General features: G+C 41.6%; 1 protein-coding gene across 1 annotated transcript in view; it reads left to right on the top strand.

Moving 5' to 3' along the window:
* SLC29A3 (solute carrier family 29 member 3) overlaps window positions 1-16,519 on the top strand; it is a 78,212-nt gene that overhangs the window by 38,254 nt on the left and 23,439 nt on the right. The window contains exon 3 of the mRNA XM_051982199.1: window positions 13,135-13,217. Within this exon, the coding sequence (XP_051838159.1) occupies window positions 13,135-13,217 (83 nt within the window). The remainder of the gene's footprint in view (window positions 1-13,134; window positions 13,218-16,519) is intronic.

Here is a 16,519-nt window from a genome sequence, read left to right as displayed (position 1 = left end):
GATGCTGGAGGCATCCCAGAAGGATGAAATCGCTTGCCCAAGAAAATTCCATGTCTTCTGGCTCCAAATCCAGAGTTCTTTCTACTGCACTTCATGAATGTTCAGTTTGATTTAAAATGGCTCATTCAGTATAAATTTAAATGTTTTCATTACATTCTTGAACTGACTATAGGCTGCCCTCCTGAAATGAGATCGTAGCTAAAGGAATAAGCTGAAAAATAATTATCCATGTAAAAAATTCTTATTTCCTGTGAAAGGTTTGCCAATGCGTTTTTCAAATAAATGTTTGGTTCATTCCCCACCCCCGCCCCCATGGCTTTCTTTGGCAATATCACCTTGGTTGGCGTTCTCTTACTCAGGCACTGATCATAGATCTCTCTTGAGTTTGTGTAAACCAGCTCTGGGAGAGGGGCCTCTTGGCAGACTAATAGGGTAGTTTGAGTGGCCTCCGGCAGACATTATTTTTTAAATGTTAAGAGGGAACTCAAACCCGGAGAAATAAAGAAATATTTACAGAGTATTGCACAATGTGGTCCAGTGGAAACAATCCTAGATTGAGAGTCTGAAGTCTGGAGTTCTTTCCTGCGTGACCTCAGGCATATCAATTCATTTTTCTGTGCCTCAGTTTCCTTATCTGTTAAAAAATGTGTTCCACTAGATGGACTCTAAGACCTTCCAGCTCTAATCCTATGATCCTTCAGGCTGGAAGCCTTTTCCCTCTTGATCAAGGGTTTTACCCATTGATATTAGTGAGAAGAAGGCTGTAGGGTAGGGCCTGGGGAAGCCTGTCATTTCTCAGCTGAGTTGGGTCTTTTCTTTGGGGAAAAGTGGTGCATTGAGGGAAAAATGCTTGATGTCAGCCATAACTTCAGACAGCACCATCTGATTTTCACAAACTAGTTAGGTCAAAGAATTTCCTAGCTAAGGTTGAATGTCTGAGCGCTCCCATGGGGGAGCACCTGGCTGAATCAGGAGCTCTGGGTTCTAGTCTGACTGTGCCACTAATTTATCACCTATGTGGCCTGGAACAAATTCAGAAACTGATTGGGACTCCACTTTCCCTATCTGTAAACTGACAGACCTTGCAGGTCAACTCATCCTACTGACTCAATTTGTACATGAGGAAAATGGGACCAAGAAATGTTGTGACAATCTTCATGTCTCACAAGTAGTAAACAGGAAAACCAAAATGTGGAGCCTTTTCTTCCAGAGCTCTTTCCCTTGCATCTGCTTTCTCAAAGGATAGAATCATAGTCAGAGAACTGGAAGAAGAAATCTTAGAGGCTATTTCTAGGTAGTGAAGTGAATAAAGTTTTAGGCCTAGATTCAGGAAGATTAGTTAAAATCTATATTCAGACACTTACTAGCTGTGGGACCCTGAGCACTGTCACTTACCTACTGTCTGCCTCAGTTTCCTCAACTGTAAAATGGGGATAATAATATCATCTGATGCTCATGACTATTTTATTACTAAGTGTTAAGAACACATTGCCTAGAATATATCAGGTGCTTAATAAATGCTTGTTTTCTCCTTCCCCTAACCATCTGCTCCAACATTCTCATTTTACAGACAAGGGAACTTTTACAGATGAGGGAACTGAAATCTAAAGAGGTCGTGGGACCTCTCAGTTACATTTAGCTCACACATGCTAAGAAATCATATGAGTTAACACATGTGAAAACCTTTGAAATCTATAACACAAAGTAAACTGTGATAATTCTTTCAAAGGCATAACCAATGATGACCTTTGACATTCAAAGAGTATAGTTATTTTTCCTCAGGAAATCAATGCATGGAAAATACAGGATGATACCTAGAAGGACCAAGTATTATCATAAGAGGGCATGTATTGGCAAAGAAATTAGACTAAAAGAAGAGAGGGAAAGAAGGATGATCATTTTCTTTCCCCTGAGATATTCAAAATGGTGACATCTGCTGTTTGTCTTCCATGGCACTTAACCTGGGAACGTGTTTGGTTTTTGTTTTTTTAATTGGGATAGCTGAGGACCTATGGCTTCAAAATTCCACCTGATTTCCTGTCACAGCAACAAGCTTTCCACCATCTAAATGGGTGGCAGGGGTTCATGGTTTGTTTAGCTCTTTCAGGATCTGCCCTCTGTTGAAGAAAGGCTCAAGGAGACAGATCCAACAAATGACCCATCCCCAAATCATCCCAGTTGAACTAGCATAAATAGCAAAGCAGCCATCCTGGCAAAGATTAAAACAAAAGTGGGTGCAAATTTTAGTAGGTAAGGAATCTGAGCCATTTTTCCTGAGTCATATGGTAAGGTAGTTCAGAGAATCCCATTCAGAGAAATGAAAGGCATTTTACATACCATCTAATCTGATTCATTCATTTAATTTTTATATAATTGTATTCATTTTAGATGTAAATGCAAAACAAAAAAATTGCCATGTAAAACAGCAGAATAAGAGAAGATTCAGAATAAAACGATAAATTTCCATTTCAAGAAAACCTATCTAAGAAATATTACACATTGTTCAAAGCTACACAACTTTTTTTTGCTTCCTTATAGATTTTCCTTTGTTTTCTTCTTATGCACTTTTTACTTTATTTCCCCCTTCTTCTTACCTCTTCTCTCTTCCCTAAAGAAGGGTAAAATTAAAGATAGATATATATTCATATACATATCTATATATCATATACATGTCTATATATATCATACATATATTTAAGCTCACACTATGGATATTTCCACTTATCTCTTTCTCTGAAGATGGATAACATCTTTCTTTGCAGATCCAAGTCTTTCCATGTTTTTCTAAATCAACCAGATCATCATTTCCTAAGTCATAGCAATATTCCAATCCAATCATATCCTATCTGAGAGATTGTTTATGAAATTTCCCCCACCCCATTTCCTACATTCTTTTTATAATTGGCTACATTGGTTTTATTTATGCCAAAAATGCTTAATTTAAAATAATTAAAATTATCTATCTTATCCTTCAACAAGGTTCTTACTTTATAATATAATTTAAAGTTTGATACTATTGAATCTGCTCCTTTACATCTTTGTTCCCTAGTTTCTTTGAAATTCCTGACCTTTTGTTCTTCCTAAACTTTTTCTCACTCGGGAGAATAAGTTTTTAGTAATCTAATTGAGATGGCTTCAAATAAAGAGATTAGTTAGGTAAACTTGTAAATTATCATTGTAAAAATTTATTGGTTTTACCTAGTTATGAAGAAGAACTATTTTTTCAATTATTTGGATCTAACTTTATTTGTATAAAAAGTATTTTATGTTTATGTTCATATAGTTCCTATATCTGTTTTGGTAGTTATGCTTTCGGTATTTTATACTGTCTAGTCAATTTAAATGAGTAATATTGCTGACACAAAGTGTAGTTTCCCTATTTTTCTCTTGTGATTAAATCTATTTTTGCTTTATTTTTGAGGTCATGCCAACTATCACAGCTTTTTACACAATAAATTATGCTCCCTGTCCTTTACTTTATGTGTACCTCTCATTTTTATAGTATTTCCTGAAAGGAACATATTGTTGAATTCAAATTTCTAATCTGCTCTTCTTTTTTTTATTTTATGAGTAAATTCATCCCATTCATATTCTAAGCTATAATTATTTGTTGTGTATTTTCTTCCTTCCTATTTTTCCTTCTATCCTTTTCATCCTATCTACCTTATTCGTCCTCACTCCTCTACTTTTCTTTTACTTGCTACTTTGTCCTCCTAGTCCTTAGCTTATTCACCTCTCCAAATATCACTCCCTTATCCTCTTCTTCTGCTCTAATACCTTGCCCTATTTTTTTCCATTTGAGATTATATTTAACTTTACTTGGATAAGTTAACCCTTGTTCAAAACCCCAGCTCTTTTGCTCTACAAATATAATATATCAAGACCTATGGTATTTCAAAGTAGTAGTTGCTAGATCTTGTGTAATCCTTATTGTAGTTCCATGATGGTTAAATTGTTGGGGGGGGGGTTCCCCCTGGTTGCTTATAATATGTTTTTCCTTAACCTGGAAGCTTGATATTCCTTTGAGTTTTCCTCCTAGTGTCTCTTTCAGGTAGTGATCAGTAGATTTTTTTTTCTTGCTTTGCTTTGATTTCTTGTTTAAGAACTTCAGGGTAATTTTCCTTGATAATTTATTATAATATTTTGTATTAAATTCATTTTTGGTCATACCTCAGGCAGTGAGACTATTCTAATATTGTCTCTCTTTGATCTGTTCTCTTGATTTGTTGTTTTTCTGACGAGATATTTCACCTTCTCTTCCATTTTTTCATTTAAAATTATTTTATTATTTCTTGATGTCTTAGAATGTCATTGGAAAAATTAGATTTTAAAGAATTGTTTTCTTCTTCTCTTGTCTTTTTTGCTTTTTTTCCCCCCAAGGCAATTAGGGTTAAGTGATCTGCCTAGGGTCACATAGGAAGTATGAAGTGTCTCAGGTCCTGCTGATTTTAGTGCCAGTGTTGTGTCTACTGTACCATCTGTCTGCCCCAAAGAATCATTTTCTTCCTTAAGTTTTTGATTATCTGAAGTTTGTTGACTTTCTTTTTATGATTTTCTTATATTGTTCTTATTTTTCTTTTTCTTTTCCTTGATCTCCTTTATTTGATTTTTAAAGTTTTTCCCTTCAGAGTTCTTCCAAGAACTCTTTTTGTAGTTGAAACCATTTGACATTTCTAATTGAAAAACGAGTAGCTTTTTTAAAGCTCCGTTATCTTCTTCCTCTGATTTTCAAGCCAAATCTTCCTCTATCCTCATAGTAGATACCTATAATTAGGTTCTTTCTCCTTTACTTACTATTTTTATTTTCTTTTGTTTTGTTTTCAGCAGTTATTAGTATAATCAAGTTTTATTCCTGAGCTATGGGGAATGACACCCCAAGCCTCAGGTCCTTCTTACTGTTATTTTCTGAAGTTTGTCCTGGATCCCAATCTTGGGCTCTCCTTTTCTTCTCTAAGCCACAGCTAGGGCCTCCCAGCCATGCGGTCCCACAGATGCTCTTGTTCCTTGTGTCCCTCAGATGACCGAAAACTATAGCTGACCTCTCTGGCCTGGAACTGAAACCAGGGTCTCTGCTGTCTTGCCAGTGCCCACAGCCAGAGGGTTTTTGCCCCCTGTGACCCTACTTACCACTTATGTGCTATCTCCTCCTCCACAGCCACAGCCCAACACATGTCTGATCAGCACAGCCACGTTTGGTATCCTTCAATAGGGAAAAATACTCTAATCTTCTACTCTCCCAAATGACTGTGTACTGAGTGTGAGGTGAAAGTTCTTGAAGTGCATGCTTCCTCCCAGTCCCAATTGCCCCCAGACTTTGTTATTTGTTGATTCAGGACTATTGGAGATAGCCCTGGATGAAATGAAAGACTTGGCCTTTTAAAGCAAAGTTCTTCAGCAGATCTCAGTTTGAGGCTACACCTTTCCAGTGATGTAGCAATTGTTACAAAGAATCTCCTCTTTCACCTAGTCAAATAAAGAATCTAAATAAATAATAAATCTGGGAGGGGAAGACTCTCAGGGTTGCTAGCCAAAGCAGAAATAAATGATTGCTATTTACATTTAATCTGAGACAATTAGGATCTTAACAGAGACCAAATGGGGCTTGGCTTGGACCTGCTGATGGCCAATCAATGAGAATCACAGTGGATTTGGTTTAAGACATGGTCCTTAAGAAAGAGACCTGGTCAGCAAACCCTAAAATATCTTGAGAAGGTTCAAAGATCCTCCCCAAAAAAGCTTTTAAGAATATCTGTAGATAAGGGTATGATACCCTATGTGGATAGAAGAAGGAAAGGGAAAGCAGGTAGGCAATAGTGGCAAGAAATGAAATATAGGAAATATAGGGAATATAGGCTTATTTTGCCTAAATAGAGGGTGTGTGTGTGGGTGTGTGTGGTGAGTGATGTACAATGGATCTGGGAAAATAGACTGGAACCAAACTATAAAGGACATGAAATACAAGCTCTAGGATGACCAACCCCTACTGCTCCAGTCTATGACCCAACTTTCTGAGCCTAAGACTCATGGGAGAACCAGTTTATCTTGAATGACCAAAGATAGAGCCCTTTTGACTCATCAGCCTCCTCCATGTTGATTGCTGACTGACTCATTCTCCTTCCCTCCCACTCATCAGCCTCTAACTGACCATATGGAGTGTCCATTTTCACCAAGAAGATGCTATTCTCCTTATTTTTCACCCTGGCTTTCCATGTCTGTGACTTAGCAGATCATTATCCTTGTGACTCCTTGTGTTCCTCTTTGTACCTTAGGGGTAATTTTACTGACTGGCCCCTCAGGGTGTCTTGAGGGATAAATAACAATAGAAATCCTACAGTGGACCCTCAGTCATTAGCGCCAGTGAGGGGAGCATTGCCCTGAAGAATCCAAAAACACTGGGTAATCCAAAAATAACTTCTATTTGAATTTGTAATGTACTAGGCTCAGGGCTTAACAAATCCTCCCCCTGTCAGCAGCTAAGACAGTTCAATTTCAAGTCAACAATTATTTAAGCATTTCCCATGTACAAAAACATGTACTAGACACTGGAAAGTTAAAGAAAAAGGGAAAAAATGTTTCCTGTCCTCAAGTAACTTCCATGCTACTGGAGAAATAGACTGGACACATCAATAAGTAAATCATTTGTTAATTTAATTACTTGTTGATTTGCTTGTTGACAGCACTCTCTAATTGTACAGTAGAATGGATGCCTCTTTATGGATAAGAAAGATAAGGCCAGAGAAATTAATGATTTGTTTAAGGTCACAGCAAGGACTGATGCCATTTTAGCTGAGCTTTCAAGGAAACTAAAGATTAAAATAGGTGGGGAAGGAAGGAGTGTTTTCCTGGCATACGAATGTAGAGTGTGTGAAATAAAGTGATGGGAATTGAGTCTGTAAAGGTGGAAGAGGCAACCCTGATGAAGGGCCTTAAATGCCAAGATGAGGAATTTGAATTTTATCCCCGGACAATAGGGAGCCCCTGAGTTCCTTGAGTAACTCTGTGGAGGATATTTTGAAGAGGGGAGAACTGGAAGCAGGAAGACCTCTACAGAGATTTTTGTAATTGTCCAGGGGCAAGGGAGTGGTGAGTAGGCGATATGTGGGAGAAATGTGTTAGAGGTAGAATTGGTAAATCTTCCCAACAGATTGACTATGGGATGATAAGGGGAAGAGAAGAACTGAGGATGATTGAGGTTATAAAGGCAGCTAGGTGGTACCATAGTGAATGGAGTGCCAGATTTGGCACTCATTTTCCTGAATTCAAATCCCACCTTAGACACTCACTAGCTGTATGACAGTGGGAAAATCACTTAACCCTGTTTGCCTCAGTTTCCTTATCTGTAAAATGAGCTGGAGATGGAAAAGGCAGATCATTCTAATATTTTTGCCAAGAATATCCCAAAAGGGGTTACAGATTCATGTAATTGAAACAACTGAACAAATGAGGATGTGAACCCAGAGGACAAGAAAATGATACTTCCCTTGTTAGAAATAGGAGGGGCAACTAGGTGGGCCAGCCCTGAAGTCAGGAGGACTTAAGTTCAAATCTGCTCTCAGACACCCTGAAAGAAGAAGAAAGAAAGAAAGAAAGAAAGAAAGAAAGGAAGGAAGGAAGGAAGGAAGGAAGGAAGGAAGGAAGGAAGGAAGGAAGGAAGAAAGAAAGAAAGAAAGAAAGAAAGAAAGAAAAAAGAAAGAAAGAAAGAAAGAAAGAAAGGAAGGAAGGAAGGAAGGAAGGAAGGAAGAAGGAAGGAAGAAGGAAGGAAGGAAGGAAGGAAGGAAGGAAGGAAGAAGGAAGGAAGAAGAAAGAAAGAAAGAAAGATGTTTTCAGGATGATTGGGTCTAGGGGAGAAGATAATGAATTCCTTGACAGTATTTATTTGAAATTTGTGGGGGGTTTTCTTGCCTTTTTGTTTCTCTTGGTTTGTTGGGAACCAGCTTAGTGGGCCTATAGAATTGTAATAGCTTCCTCTGAAAATAATTCCCCTTCCCATAAGTTCCTTCTTTTTGTCTTCCTCTTTTTTTTTTTTTTTTAATGGCAGAAACAAGCCTGTGCATTCACATATCCCCTCTGCTGGGTTTGTCCAGCCAGAAGGACCCGTGGGGGCCTCCATCACCTGGTGACTCACAGAGAGAACTAGAGATGACTGGTGTAAGTGACCACCAGCTGATCTGCCCCCAGTGCTGGTTACTGTTGCTAAGGGCCATCCGCCTCATCATGAAAGCCTGCCAAGCCTTTGTAGCCAAAGAACGCTGAGCTTCAGGCTGCTGGTTGTGACTGAACTTCCTTAGCAATAGTTTTCTTAGAAAATTATCGGCCTATTGTACTTCCCCTGTCAAGTCAAATATACGTGCATTTATTAAGGACTTACTGTGTACTAGGCAATGTATTAGGTGACTGAGATACAAAAACAAAAACAAAAAATCCCAGTTTTCAAGGATCTCATAGTTCTGCTCAGGGTATACAGCTTATCCCCTGGCTGGTTAAGAACTGTCCTCACTTGCCCTGGGACAGAATGATTCTCTGGTGATCCTCAGAAGCAAGAACATGTTTCTCCCTGTTGGGCAGACAAGACAGCCATTATGTCTTGGGAACAAAGATCATGAGCCCAAGCATTCAGTTATTCCACAGGCTTTAGCCTGACCCTGAAGCTCTGGAGATTTTGCTGCCTCAGTGGTAGGGATGCGCAGACTAACCGATTCCTTACTCTGACCAACATTCCCTCCACAGAGAGGGGCTTGCCCACCCACTCTGGACAAAGCGGACGAGGAACACAGATTGTCATCCGTGCAGTGGGATGGGCAGCCTATTGAGTCCATCAGTGTGCCCAGATACTATGTCTCTGAAAGACACCGCTGGTGGATGAGGACCCAGAGTTGGACAGGAGGAAGAGTTTGGCTTTGGGTATCACACTGGGCAAATTGGGCACCATTATTGTTTGTGAACCATGTTATTCATTCCTGAAAAAGTCCATCATTTTGGGACAGCTGGGTGGCACAGTGGATAGAGCACCCGCCCTGAAATCAGGAGGACCCGAGTTCAAATCTGGTCTCAGACACTTAACACTTCCTGGCTGTGTGACCCTGGGTAAGTCACATAACCCCAATTGCCTCCCCAAAAAAAATCTATCATTTTTAACACCAGCCTTCTCCTAGGGATGCTACATGACTACCAATTATGGAACGATGATCTTTACAGAAACCAAACTGTAGGGGACTCAAAAGCTGTTTGGTGGGTGTCAGTAGTCCCTAATATATGGCTAGTGGTGACTTGAAGTGGGCCAGCAAGTGTAAGGCACAGAGTGTTGCGCTGATGTCTACAAAAAGAATAATAAAAAAAATAGGAGAAAGATTTCCAGTGAGTTCTATAGGTCCTTTAAGATTTCCTAAAAGATACAGACAAAAATCATATTAGATGATAAAGTTTTTCTTCCATTAATACACACCAGGTTCACTTCTTAGTTTCTGTTTTTTTCTCTCCAATTCTTTTTTTCCCTTTTGCTCTGATTTTTCTCTCCCAACATGATTCATAAAGCAATGTATATTAAAAATAATTTTTTTAATCCAAAAAAAGTTTTTTCCTTTATTATGTGTTGGATTGATAACAATAATAATAGTATTTGTGTAGCATTTTAAGGTTTTACAAGTGTTATTTTATCCTCACTACAACTTTAGGAGTTAAGCGCTCTAATTAAATCCATTTTACAGATAAGAAAATTGGGGCAGACAGAAATTATGTAATTTACTCAGAATCACACAGCTGATAAGTGTCCAAGGCTGAATATGAACCCGTCTTCCTGATTCCAGTCAAGAAGACCAAATCCTGCCTCAGACACTTTAGTAGGTGTGTGATTCTTGGCAAGTCACAAATTTTTATCAACCTTAGTTTTCTTATCTGTAAAATGGGAGTGATGATAATAACACTTCCCTTCCAAGATTTTTTTTGAGGATCAAATGTGATCATATTTGTAAAGGGTTTTACAAATCTTCAAAAGCTATGAAGATGCTAGTTCCCTTGGCACTGTTATTAGATAAGTTTCCATGTATATCTGGGGAGGGAATCCCACCCCAGTGAGATCCCAAACGCTTTCCACCCAAGTTCTCAGATTCCCTGAAATCTATCCACCACGGATCCCAGATTAGAAATCTCTGAACCTCTCAAAGCTCTTTGGGCATCTTCACCATCACAATTCCCATTCTGCCTTGGACTTGACTTCCTTTCCACGTCACACAGTGGATAGAGAGCTAGACCTGGAAGTAGGAAGTTGTGAGTTCCTATCTAGCCTTAGACACTTAAGAGCTGTACAGCTTGTTTAGAAGAATTGCATATGCTTAATTTATATTGAATTGCTGCTATCTTAGGGAAGGGAAAGAGATGGAGAAGAAACAGAAGAGGCAGGAAAATTTGGAACACAAAACTTTTGCAAAGGTGAATGTTGAAAACTAGCTTTACATGCATTTGGAAAAATAAAATACTATTAAAAATGAGAGCTGTGTGATTCTGGAGAAGTTGTGTCTTCTTGGTTTGCCTCAGTTTCCTCATCTGTAAAATAGGGATAAAAATAGCACTATCCTCCAGAGTTGTTGGGAGAATCAAATGAGATATTATTTGTAAAGCACTTAGTGCAGTTCCTGGCACACAGTAGGTACTATATAAATGCTGGGTATTATCATTTGCCTGAAGGGAAAGGAAGGGGAAAGAAGGAGCCCCTTGAGTCACATTTTTGTTTTTGTGTCCCTACTACCTGGGGCCTGTTTTTATCCCCATTTTCCTGTGAGATTACTTTCACTTTGGCAGATCTAGTGGGGATGGATTGGAGCATGAGGAGGACTGAGTCAAGAAGATCAGTTAAGAATCCAGTGGAATCGTTCAAAGATGTGATGATTTGCACTAGAGTGGGGCTGATTTTGTGAAGGTGGAAGTGACACAAATTGGCAGAGGCTTTATTGGATGAGGTCAGGAGAGGGGGTCCTGCCCCTTCCTACTCTGAAGCCAGAGTCATCATCCTTAAGATCACATAGAGGTCAGCCTAGTTCACTCCCAAGTTCCAGTTGACCCTGCCTGGGCACCCAGGGGTCATCCAACACCCGAGTGCCCGGGACAATCCAGTATTGGAGCAATCCCCCGGTGCACAGGCCTAAAATTGACTAAGTTATTAAATCAGTGGGCAATGGCTGACTCACTCTTTTAGGGGGGACGGGGAGAAGAGAGAGCCTGGGGAATAGAGAAGAGCAGAGGAGAGTTTATGAGGAGAGTTAACTCCACTGGGCAGAGGTGCTGGGGGGACATGACCTGGCTCAGAATCAGGGCTCATCAAGCTGCAGCCTGACCTCCCTAATAAGCATCTGGATGTTCTGTGTGCTGGGTCGTGATGTCCCCTTGGGCTGTTGTGGCATCTGTCACTCTCATTGAAGGGGACACGAGCAGCTTCCCGTCTCACGTGCCCTCTTTTGGCCATCGTGCCTTTTTGCTAACTCCAGGAAAATGCACTTCAGTGACCCTGATTGCTGCCGAGTCACTGCCCCAGCCTGGTTTGACCTTATGTAACAGCCCCACTGAAAGAGAGACAAAGCTGGACAAAGTTTCCCAGTAGGGACAGACCACATTCTTAGTTATAATGCTATTCAAAGTGTTTCCGCTTTCCCTCAAATTCTGGCAAAACTAAGGATTGATTCTTTTTTGTTTCAATTTAAGAAATAAAATTGAAATCAGTGGCCTGAGTCCTGGCTCCCTGGGTCAAAGGCCCTGGGTCCAGAAGCTACCTCTGATGCTTTTTCTCTGTGACTTTGAATGTGTCACTTCCTTTTTCTCATCTGTAAAGTGAAGGAGTTAGAGTATGATTTTTTTTTTTTTGGTACAAGGTGCTGTATAATGGGATGAGAATAAAAAAGACCAAAATGAAATCATTTCTGCCCTCAAGAAGCTTATATTGGGAATAGGCGATGGATGCTTCCTTCAATTGTTCTTCATATAGTGTGATTTCACGTTTCCTCGTCAGCCTGGTCCCCCTTTTCTGGATATTCTTCAGTCTGTCAGTGTCCTTCCTAGAAGATGGGAGTCAGGAATGAATGAAAGATCATTTATTAAGTGCTTGCTGTGTGCTTGTCCCTGTTACATGCTGATGATGGAACTATAAGAAAGCAAACCAATCCTTACCCTCAAAAAGCTTACATTCTGATAGGGGAAGACAACATATTTAGAAAAGCTAGAGTTGGAGATGTGTTGTTAGGGGTTTGCAGCTGGCTGGGAAATGGGCTCAGGGCTCCAAGAGGCAGGAGTCGGAGTTTTTCTGGGAGGAAGAGGTAAGCTAGAGTGTTATGGACTCATAAACAGCACTCCAAATGTATCCAGAGCACACCATGGGGCTATGACTTCCTTACAAGTAGTTCCCATGAAGACAAGTGATTTTTAAAAAAAAAAATGCTTGCTTGCTTGCTTTCCCATTGTTTCAGGATTTACCCATTCAAACTATGCACAGGATGGGGAAGACAGGGACAGCTTGGGCCATTGGGAATGGGAGAGGGAGAAGGGCTGATAGTTAAACTAATGCCACAATTTCATTCTTCCTTAATAAGGAATTAGGGAAAGTATCTCTGAAGCCACTGGATTCACTTAATTGTCATAGTAAGCACTTAATAAATGTTTTTTTCTCCCTATCTTCCTATCTTCCTCCCTTTCTTCTTTCCTGCCCCTTCTCTTCTTCCCTCCCTCCCTTCCTTCCTTCTTTTCCTTCATTCCTTCCTTCCTCCCTCCTTTCCTTCTCTTTCTCTCCTCTTCCTCCCTCCTTTCTTCCTTCCCTTCTTCTTTCCTCCCTCTCTCCCTTCCTTCCTTCTTTGTTTCCCTTCCTTCCTTCCTTCTTCTCTTTCTTCTTTCCTCCCTCCCTTTCTTCCCTCTCTCTCCCCTCCCTCCCTCCTTCCCTTCATTCTTCCCTTCTTTCCTTCCTTCCTTCCTTCCTCCCTCCTTTCTTCCTTCCTTCTTTCTTCCCTCTCTCCCTTCCTTCCTTCCTCCTTTCCTTTATTCTTTCATTGCTGGGCCCTATAGTCTTAAAAAGAAGTGGAAAAACTTGGTGTCTGCTTTGAGTATCTGACTCTACTCCCTTCCTACATTTTACCCACTTTCTGGTTTCTTTATTTACAGAACTATTTTGAGAGTTATATTTCCATCGCCTCAACAGTGCCTTCCGTTCTGTGCCTCATAGGGAACTTCCTGCTAGTCAACAGGTAAGTGACAGTGAAGCTCTCCCCTCCTTCCTGTCCACAGAGGAGCTTGTGCTCTTTTCTCTTCCATCTTTGACTGTTCTCGTCTCTGAAGGTGGGAAAAAGAATCCCTCTGGCTTGGGAGTCCAGAGACTTGGGTTTAAGCTCCAGCTGGGCCATTTTCTACCTCTGACCTGGTTAACTCCCTTCCTATCAGTTTCCCATCTGCACAATATGGGGTTGGCTTCTGGCTCTAACATTCCTTCCGCTAGTTTGAAAGTGTTGCTTTAAACCATTGCTTTTCAATAATTTGTTTCCCAATATGCCTGTCAACAAATGTGACCCCTGTGCTCAGACTCAACTGTTGCCTCCAGTTTCCTTCCTTACGGGAGACCCAAACCTGCTTAAAGAACAGAGTCCAGCGACAAGGCACGTCTCCTGAATGAGAGAGAGCAGTAATTAAATTCATACAAATTAAAAGAGACGCTAGACAAAAGGACTTGGAGACTCTGGCCCATCTCTTTGGAAGCCTGAATTTTCTGAAATCCAGAGGCTGTTCTTTCTTCTTAAATGTTGGGTATAAATCGGGGCAAGCGCCTTGTGCTCTGAAAATCCCGGCTTCCCACCAACAAGGGAACTTAGAGACGGAGACTTGTGTGATCTATCCCAAACCACGCTAACAGGAAAGGAGGAGCTGGTACAGCAGGAGTGAACTTCAAATTAGAGAACGGAGTCTTCTGAAGCAGTTGGAAGAATTAGCCAACAGAATTTTGGCCTTAATCATCTTTTGGTAGACGATCTGGTCTCTTCCCTCTGCTGGCTCTCCTCTCCCAGGCATTGGCAGCTTTGGAGAGCCACAACACTCAGTTTCTTCTGAGATATGGGTGTCCATGAAATCCTCCCCTTCGAGGGAGTTTACTTGTAAGAGGAAGTAGTGGCTGTTTTGCCTGAGGCCCTCTGGGCCAGCTATGTCTGCCAAGGGTGCCCCTGGCCCAGAGAGCTCCAGATATAAGCAGAGGGAAGGAAGTAACGCAGGCGCGAAGGGGGAAGGGAAGAAGTATCCATACAGCGCCTACTCAATGGCCAAGCGGAGATCCCCGCCGGCTCTCAGGTTATGGGTCAGTGCTCGCTTTCATTTAAGCTGCCGCCTGGTCTTGGACTCACACGTCCAGCTTCCTTTTGACGCTGTCTGTGGCTCCACTTTCAGAGCTGGGATAACTCCCCTTCCTCATAGCTGAGGTGATGTGGCAAAGATCAGGGATAAGATACAGCAAAGCCAGTCTTCAGTGCGGGTAAATCCCCAAGGCAGGGAGGGGCTGCTCCCCCACATCTACGTCTGGGAGAGACGAGTGTGAGTCTACACTTTACCTGTCACACAAGGGAAAACAGTGGCCAGAACGGTGGCAGATGTAAGGTCTGAACCCCCGGCTGGGGGTAGGGGCTGTCACATGGTGCTGGGACAGTGACCAGTTCACTCTTCCCCAGTTCACAGCATGTTTTCACTTCCTCTCCCGGGGTTCCTAAATCCTGGGCTTAAACTCTCTCCGCCTCGTCTCCCATGCACAGAACACGCTGCAACATGCCTTGGCCCCAGGGCCACTTCCTGATGTGCTTAAACACCCCGAGGAATCACAGACAGTTTCTTCCCCTTGCGGCATCCCCCTTCTTGCCCCCACACCCTGGCCCCTTCCTCATTGCAGAAGGGGCAGAAAACTTCTACCAAGGAATATGTCTCCTAACTCCTCTTGGGTCCCAGCCTCCCTCCCTGCGACAAACCATCTCCCCCCGCACCCAGCTCGATTTCCTCCTCTTACTCCTTAGAGAAGAAGGAGAGGAAACAGCATGCTGTAGTGGATAAAGCACTGGATTGGGAGTCAAGAAGATCTGGATTCAAATCCTACCCTAGATATTTAATAGATATATGACTCCTCCCTGAGTTTCAGTGTCCTAATCTGCAGAATGGGAGAGTTGGACTATGTTTTCTTTTCTTTTTTCTTTTTTTTGATTCTTTATAGTTTTTTTTTTTATTTACAAGATATATGCATGGGTAATTTTACAGCATTGACTATTGCCAAACCTTTTGTTCCAGTTTTCCCCTCCTTCCCCCTCCCCCCTCCCCTAGATGGCAGGTTGACCAATACATGTTAAATATGTTAAAGTATAAATTAAATACAATATAAGTATACATGTCCATACAGTTATTTTGCTGTACAAAAAGAACTGGGCTTTGAAACAGTGTACAATTAACCTGTGAAGGAAATCAAAAGTGCAGGCAGACAAAAATATAAGAATTGGGAATTCTATGTAGTGGTTCATAGTCATCTCCCAGAGTCCTTTCGCTGGGTGTAGCTGGACTATGTTTTCTAAAGTTCCTTTCAGCGCTAAATCAGGCAGTTGGGTGGCACCAATTTGGAATGAGGAAGATATATCTTTTTTGGTTCAAATCCAGGTTTAGACACTTCCTAGTTATGTAACCCTGGACAAATCATTTCATCCTGTTTGCCTCAGTTTACACATCTGTAAGGTGAGCTGGAGAAGGAAATGGAAACCACTACAGTGTCAAGGTAAATCCCAAATGGGTCATGAAACATTGACCAAAACCTGAACATCAAATAAGCCATGCCTTCAATCTGGCTTGCTCAGAAAGCTCCCTAGCTCCTCCTGGACTGGGGGTCTGGGTAGGAAAAGGCCCTGACGGCCTACTTCCCCCTATGATCCCCCTTCTCTTGGGTGTCCTCCATTCTTTCAGAATGTAGACTAACTACTACTTATGGTCCCCCAAACCTCCCCCTGGTCTTCCCTTCCCTTTTGCCAAGGCTTGTCAGGCAAGGCCTGAATTTAAAGACCCTTTTCCTCACACTCACACTGCAGGCCTGGAGGTCTGGGAATCAGTCCTTTCCCAGCCCTAAATCTCATCTTCTAGGTGAAGGGGTGAGCAAACTATAGTCTGAGGGCCAAATCTAACCACCTCCTTTTTGCATGTTTTTAGAGACCATTCTCAGTTCCAGAACAAAAACAGGTGAGGGATTAGATTTGAGTATTAGCCACAGTTGACTGACCCCTGTTCTGGATGACCCTTGTTGTCTCTTCCCTTTAGTAACTACGTTTAGAGTCCTTATGATGCTGAATCAGGGGAAGGGTCTCCAGTGTAGAGAAGTGACAATGGCAAGGTCTTCCATCAGAGGGTCTATCCGGACCAATGGGTCAGTAGGGCCCATGTTACTGGACAGCAGAGGGACATACTGGAAACGTGGCCTTGGGCCAGCTCATTTGTCCATACTCTAAGGCATGAAGCTCTCTCTGAACTCGCCCTCTTCTCTCTACTC

This window comes from Antechinus flavipes, chromosome 2 (assembly GCF_016432865.1).
Source record: "Antechinus flavipes isolate AdamAnt ecotype Samford, QLD, Australia chromosome 2, AdamAnt_v2, whole genome shotgun sequence".
In the NCBI taxonomy this organism is placed as follows: domain Eukaryota; kingdom Metazoa; phylum Chordata; class Mammalia; order Dasyuromorphia; family Dasyuridae; genus Antechinus; species Antechinus flavipes.
The sequence above is the reverse complement of the archived record's forward strand: the minus strand, read 5'-3'. Positions and strand labels throughout refer to the sequence as shown.